Source organism: Rhagoletis zephyria, unplaced genomic scaffold, assembly GCF_001687245.7.
Source record: "Rhagoletis zephyria isolate East Lansing unplaced genomic scaffold, Rhagoletis_zephyria_1.1 Rzeph_scaffold_11939, whole genome shotgun sequence".
Classification (NCBI taxonomy): domain Eukaryota; kingdom Metazoa; phylum Arthropoda; class Insecta; order Diptera; family Tephritidae; genus Rhagoletis; species Rhagoletis zephyria.
The window spans coordinates 11,199-18,070 of record NW_016169014.1 but is presented as its reverse complement, the minus strand read 5'-3'; the positions used below and the strand labels follow the sequence as shown (position 1 = coordinate 18,070).

Genomic DNA, 6,872 nt, shown 5'->3' with positions numbered 1-6,872 from the left:
GAGAGTTTAGATAAATCTTACTTTACGAAAAACATACTACATATCGAAAATTCAAGAATACCAGCGAGCTTTTCAACCAAATTGACTCAATCATTATTCTACGGATTATTTCTACCGATGATTGGCCTTAAGGTAGCCCAGACCGAATTTCAAAGACCGTAAGCTATGGTTCGTTTTAGAAATTATAATTTCCAATATCTACTCGACGTTCAAATATGACTTCGCCTGTGCCTTAAAGCAAACAGGGGTAATTTTTGAAAACTTCTTCTACATTTTTTACCCATTGAATTACCAAATTTGAAAATATTAATTGGTTTACCAAAACGTTTACTGGCACTAAGAACATAATACAAATAACACTCTCCGACTTTCGTCTAGAGGTAGGCCAAAATAGACGGGTGGTACCTAAAGTGGTGAGTAAGGTAAGAAGTGTGGGAAAAGGCAAAGTGCTCCCTATTTTTCCATCCCTGATATGTATGTTCGTGAAAATAGAACAAAAGGAGAAGTCGCGAAAACCTGAAATATCAGAAATGAAATCAGTGCGCTTGAAGTCATGCAAACTGCAAAAATATCAAAATGTGCATTTTTAAAACAACTTTCGCCATGGAAGCACTATATATTATATTGTGCATCTTAGTGTTCCTTATTAAAAGTGAGAAAAAAAGTGGTATAAATACATATGTACATGTAAGAAAAATTTATATTTTCTTATAGAATTCTTTGAAGGCTTATTCGACGATGGCGATGATGATCATACAATTGATAGAGTTGACAGCTATGATAAATGTATCAACGCCGTTTCGAAATTGCGCAGGTAAGATTAGCTACATATGTATATATACAGTCAGTGTCAAATGTTAGTATACACCTCGTTCTAATATAATATTCACAAATATTTCAATGAAAATTTTCTTTATTAATTTTTATGATAATATAGTTAATTCTATAACGTAAACTATGTAAGCCAAAGTTTCACACTTTATATTAAGATCACAAATATTCAAACAATTTTCATTAAAATTACACATTTTTTATTCGGAGTCTTTAGAAAATTTTCGATATGCAGTTTTGTAGCCAATGCAATTTTAGAGTATATTTTTTAGATTTTTTTTGTTTGTAAAGAGTGTTGCGCATTTTTTTCCACATAAAAATAGATTTTGGTCATATGTTATATGGAAGAAAATACGCAACACAACACACATCTCAAAAAAAAATTCTAAAAAATCAACAGTAATTTTATCTGAACTAAAAAACTGCTGAAGTGTCAAAAAAAATTTAAAACAAAAAAAATAAAAAATAAATTAAAATATAATTTGGACTTTGGTTTTCCGAAATATTATTGAAAATCCAATTCGTCGGATGGATTCTACCTCATGTCGATGAGTTGATTAGATATTTTAAAAATAAAATAATTTCATGAACAAATCAACATTAAAAAGTCAATGTCCCAGATTCATCACTAGCCAGTCTTTTGTCGCTTAGCACTTTGCGCGTTCTGCAATGGAATCCTCAAACATTTTTTTTGTGGATCGCATTATTATCGCGTTTCAAGGTCCATCAATAGTTAGCAAGCATGTGGAGGTTTGACTTCCTATCATATTACTTCTGCATAGAGTGGCTTTGTCCTGGTGGAATCGTTCGCCATGTTCATTAATAAAGGATTGTGCCAATGATACATACATACATATGTAATGAATATAAAATAATAATGTAAAAGAAAATAAGCTACTGAGAAAATATTTAGTATGCACCAGTGTGAGCAGATGATCGCAAAAAGTGAAGCTAAATTCGTTTTTAAAAAAGTTTAGAAAAAGTTGTACGCAATGAAAATTGAAGCTTATAAGAAGAGAGTATATTAAATCCTTAAAAACTCGATAAGCTTCACAAAATCGATTTTTTGGAAATAATTTTTTAAATCATTCCCATCAAAACACAAAATAGCTTCTATCAGGCCAATAACGGCAACATAACTTCAATACTTATATGAAAAAAGAAGTTCAGTTTAGGGTAAGAGAAATGCAAAAATTTTCTACATCAGAGAACACAAGAAGTATGCCAAGAAATCAAATTGCTAAAAATACAGTTTAGAGAAATATTAAAGTTTTTATTAAGCTCAGGTACTTATTTTCATAGTTCTGATTCGAATTTTATTATGAATAATTTAAGTAAGAAAAGGCCAAAAAAAATTCACGAAGTCAGATCTAAATTTCTGAGGCTACGGCATAAAATGCCATAAATGCTAAATCTATCATCAAAATGGCTAACCTGGCCACACTGGTATATACATACGTATGTACAAACTGAATGAACTTAGTTAAAAATTTTAACTTAAAATGTATGTTTTTATTATGAAATGAAAATTTGTTTCAAAACTAGTATAGAAAGCGCACAAGCTACACGAAGTTACTTCTAGTTCTTTGTTTTTGGCCGACTTCGCAAACACGAGAAAGCTTATCAATTCGTTGGAATATTTTTGATTTCGTTTTTCTTATGTATGTTACCGCATAACTTTGGACCACGTTAACCGATTAATTTTTCATCAGAAGGGAGGTACCTCAAGAGTGGTCCCATACTAATCTGGTTTAGATCCGATAAATGGATCACCTAAATTTTTATATGACAATCAAAGTCGGCTTTGATTTTTGCTTAAAAATTACTTGTCACTTTTTTTTTATGTATTCGAGCTTGTTTTTACTTTTAGGATTTTCCATTACCGTATTGGTACATTTTTGGACAAAATTCCACACGCTTGAGATTTTGAAATACCATCACTGATAGAAAAAAGCATACATATGTATGTACATACCTGTACATANGAAGCTACACGAAGTTACTTCTAGTTCTTTGTTTTTGGCCGACTTCGCAAACACGAGAAAGGTTATCAATTCGTTGGAATATTTTTGATTTCGTTTTTCTTATGTATGTTACCGCATAACTTTGGACCACGTTAACCGATTTATTTTTAATCAGAAAGGGGGTACCTCAAGAGTGGTCCCATACTAATCTGGTTTAGATCCGATAAATGGATCACCTAAATTTTTATATAACAATCAAAGTCGGCTTTGATTTTTGCTTAAAAATTACTTGTCACTTTTTTTTTTATGTATTCGAGCTTGTTTTTACTTTTAGGATTTTCCATTACCGTATTGGTACATTTTTGGACAAAATTCCACACACTTGAGATTTTGAAATACCATCACTGATAGAAAAAAGCATACATATGTATGTACATACCTGTACATACGTGCATCATCTACTCGTCATTCTTTATACAATTCCTGCAGTGAAAGCTCCCAATAATCAGAAGATAATGCCGGTGTAGAACATCAATTTAGTTACTAAGTAGTTGGATGGTGATCAGAATTATACCAGCTGTAAGGCATTGAATTTATTTCTACTTCAAAGCTTATGTAAAAGTAATCAAACATGACATATGTAGGTATGAACATCAAACATACCGTTAGAGAATCTCCTCAAATTGGTTTTGTATCTTCTCATACTAATAAATAATACGCAGTCTGAACCCTCCCTAGCCAAATGGTCTGCTGTCTAATTACCATCCCTAGTGACATGATACGCCGAGCGCAAAGTGATGATTATCTCCAATAACTTCAACATAAATGACAGTACCACTTTTGGATTAGATTATGTATAAGCCCGAACTCAATTCTCTCTCTTGTTAACACTCAAGTACAAAATTATGACTCAAAGAACTCGTTTTTAGGGTAGATACCTAAATAAAAGTATTTGCATGTACTTATACTAANTTCAATTTAGTTACTAAGTAGTTGGATTGTGATCAGAATTATACCAGCTGTAAGGCATTGAATTTATTTCTATTTCAAAGCATATGTAAAAATATTCAAACATGACATATGTAGGTATGAACATCAAACATACCGTTAGAGAATCTCCTCAAATTAGTTTTGTATCTTCTCATACTAATAAATAATACGCAGTCTGAACCCTCCCTAGCCAAATGGTCGGCTGTCTAAATTACCATCCCTAGTGACATGATACGCCGAGCGCAAAGTGATGATTATCTCCAATACCTTCAGTGCCACTTTTGGATTATATTTTTTGTATAAGCCCGAACTCAATTCTCTCTCTTGTTAACACTCAAGTACAAAATTATGACTCAAAGAACTTGTTTTTAGGGTAGATACCTAAATAAAAGTATTTGCATGTACTTATACTAACTGCTTTCCACCAAACTCACTGCTGGGTTTCATAGCATAAGAACGGAAAATAGTGGAAGAGAAAATGTAGGAACTAAAATGAAATATGTAACTAATCGTGTCTACATACTCGTACATATGGCACTAAATACAAAAGAGTCACAACTCAAAACTTTCGAATATCGACTCTTTGCCGTATATTAATTGATAATGCATACCACTAATTATTACTGTAAAAATATGTGTAGATAGTCCTTTGGCATTTTCCGAAAAATACACTTTGGTCTTTTTTGTTGTAAATGCTGCTGCTTCAGCATGCTCAGCAGGTGTTTTGGCTCAGCTGAAGTTTTCTGATTTCTGAGTTGTGGCTGTTTTGCACTTAGTGTGCGATATGTACACACTCACCCGTGTACATAAAACCGGTTATGAAGTATTAAATGTAATTAAATTTAAGCGCGAAAAGCAAAAATAGAAGGCTGAAAAAAAAAACAAGAGAGAGTTCGAAAACAAATCGCAGCTGTGATGAAATTAAGTAAACAGTGAGGAGAAAATTCAAGCTTTTGACCATTGCTTCTATTGGAAATAAGTAAGTGAAAANCTATATTAATTGATAATGCATACCACCCCAGTTATTACTGTAAAAATATCTGTAGTATTCCTTTGGCACCTTCCGAAAAATACACTTTGGTCTTTTTTGTTGTAAATGCTGCTGCTTCAGCATGCTCAGCAGGTGTTTTGGCTCAGTTGAAGTTTTCTGATTTTTGAGTTGTGGCTGTTTTGCACTTAGTGTGCGATATGTACACACTCACCCGTGTACATAAAACCGGTTATGATGTATTAAATGTAATTAAATTTAAGCGCGAAAAGCAAAAATAAAAGGCTGAAAAAAAAAACAAGAGAGAGTTCGAAAACAAATCGCAGCTGTGACGAAATTAAGTAAACAGTGAGGAAAAAATTCAAGCTTTTGACCATTGCTTCTATTGGAAATAAGTAAGTGAAAAATGCGAAGACCACGCTTGCAAGTGCCTAGCCCCACGGAGATAAACTCTACATCCCCACCGCGCATACGTCAACGAATGTCTTTGGCTACACAACTATTACCATGCGAACAGTCGTCGCCCGTTGAAATTGAAAGCAAGGCGTCTTTTTGCAATAAACCTGGTAGTGAGCGCGAAAAAACAAGTGAATATACACCGTGCCAGACAGAGAATAGTATATGGAATCCATGGACAAGTACTACTACTACTGCGCGCGAAAGGCAAATAACGACAGCAGAATCTGCGACTTCAACTCGCCTAAAACCAGCTGGGATTAATTCTCGATACAACAACGATGCTCTTGAAAATAACAACATCGAAGTTAGCAGCTTTAATCCGATTTCCAGTGTAGAAGAATTCTTATTACCCCTTAGTGATTATTTTCAATTTCCCCCGGATTCGGAAAGTGAGCAGGGAGAAGCTGGCGAGCCACCACCACTCCTGTTGGACCATCATACTATGCATGGTTCCCTAAGTCCGATACCACGAAATCTACTCTGTGACGAGCAAATCACATACGAGTACTCAAAAAATGGTGAATGGGTAGGTGGATTCATACACAACACNGTACTGCGCGCGAAACGCAAACAACGACAGCAGAATCTACGACTTCAACTCGCTTAAAACCAGCTGGGATTAACATCGAAATTAGCAGCTTTAATCCGATTTCCAGTGTAGAAGAATTCTTATTACCCCTTAGTGATTATTTTCAATTTCCACCGGATTCGGAAAGTGAGCAGGGAGAAGCTGGCGAGCCTCCACTCCTGTTGAACCATCATACTATGTATGGTTCCCTAAGTCCGATACCACGAAATCTACTCTGTGACGAGCAAATCACTTACGAGTACTCAAAAAATGGTGAATGGGTAGGTGGATTCATACACAACACCGATGGCACGACGATCCAGGCGCGGGAAATGGAGCCTTCAACATCGACGCTGGCGCTGCAACGACTTTTTGCGCTTCAAAAGAGCGCCTGGATGCAGCGCCCGAATATTGTTGTGCCACAAACCGATGCGATGCGATTGTCTGCACAAAAAGCGAATTTGCCACAACCCCTGGAAAAAGAGCCAGCGGCCCTCGAGGCTCAACGCACAGTGCTTGGGTTGAACATATTTAAAATATCTATAATTTGATGCTAAGTGGTATAAATTTTTTTTTATTTCTTGAAATTTATTTAAAACTTTTGAAACTTTTATTTTGAAGCCTAAAATTAATTGCACACACTTAAGGATAAGGTAATCCGTATGACTCGATAATAAGTAGACACTACTTTCGAATGACGACGATATTTATTAATCAGATGCAAAAATGCTTAGAATTAAAAATTGGGAAAATTTAAAAATTATGTTGTTTGGTTAATGTTCTGTGAATCCAATTGTTTTGTTAAGTATTTTGTATGACTTGCGAAGTAACATTAAAATTGAGGGTAATTCCATTTCGAAACTAAACTATGTAACTACTGGAATGCCGTACAATTTAAAGAATGTCTAGTTGAGAGTGAAACCTACTATTTACTCTTGTATAATTAATTATTTCACACCTAAAGAGAAAGTTAAACTTTGAAGTCTCAGTAATACACTACGGCGTAGGCTTGGGTAGTTCTTGAACTAAATGAACTAAAGAACTAGTTCATCGCAATGTTTGGTCTTCCCAT

General features: G+C 34.5%; 1 protein-coding gene across 1 annotated transcript; it reads left to right on the top strand.

The window, feature by feature from the left end:
• The first annotated feature begins 5,179 nt into the window (after positions 1–5,179).
• Positions 5,180–6,351, top strand: LOC108377339 (uncharacterized). Its single transcript, XM_017633597.1, has 2 exons — positions 5,180–5,762; positions 6,086–6,351. The coding sequence occupies exons 1-2, from the start codon at positions 5,180–5,182 to the stop codon at positions 6,349–6,351; spliced, it is 849 nt and encodes a 282-aa protein (XP_017489086.1).
• Positions 6,352–6,872: the final 521 nt, after the last annotated feature.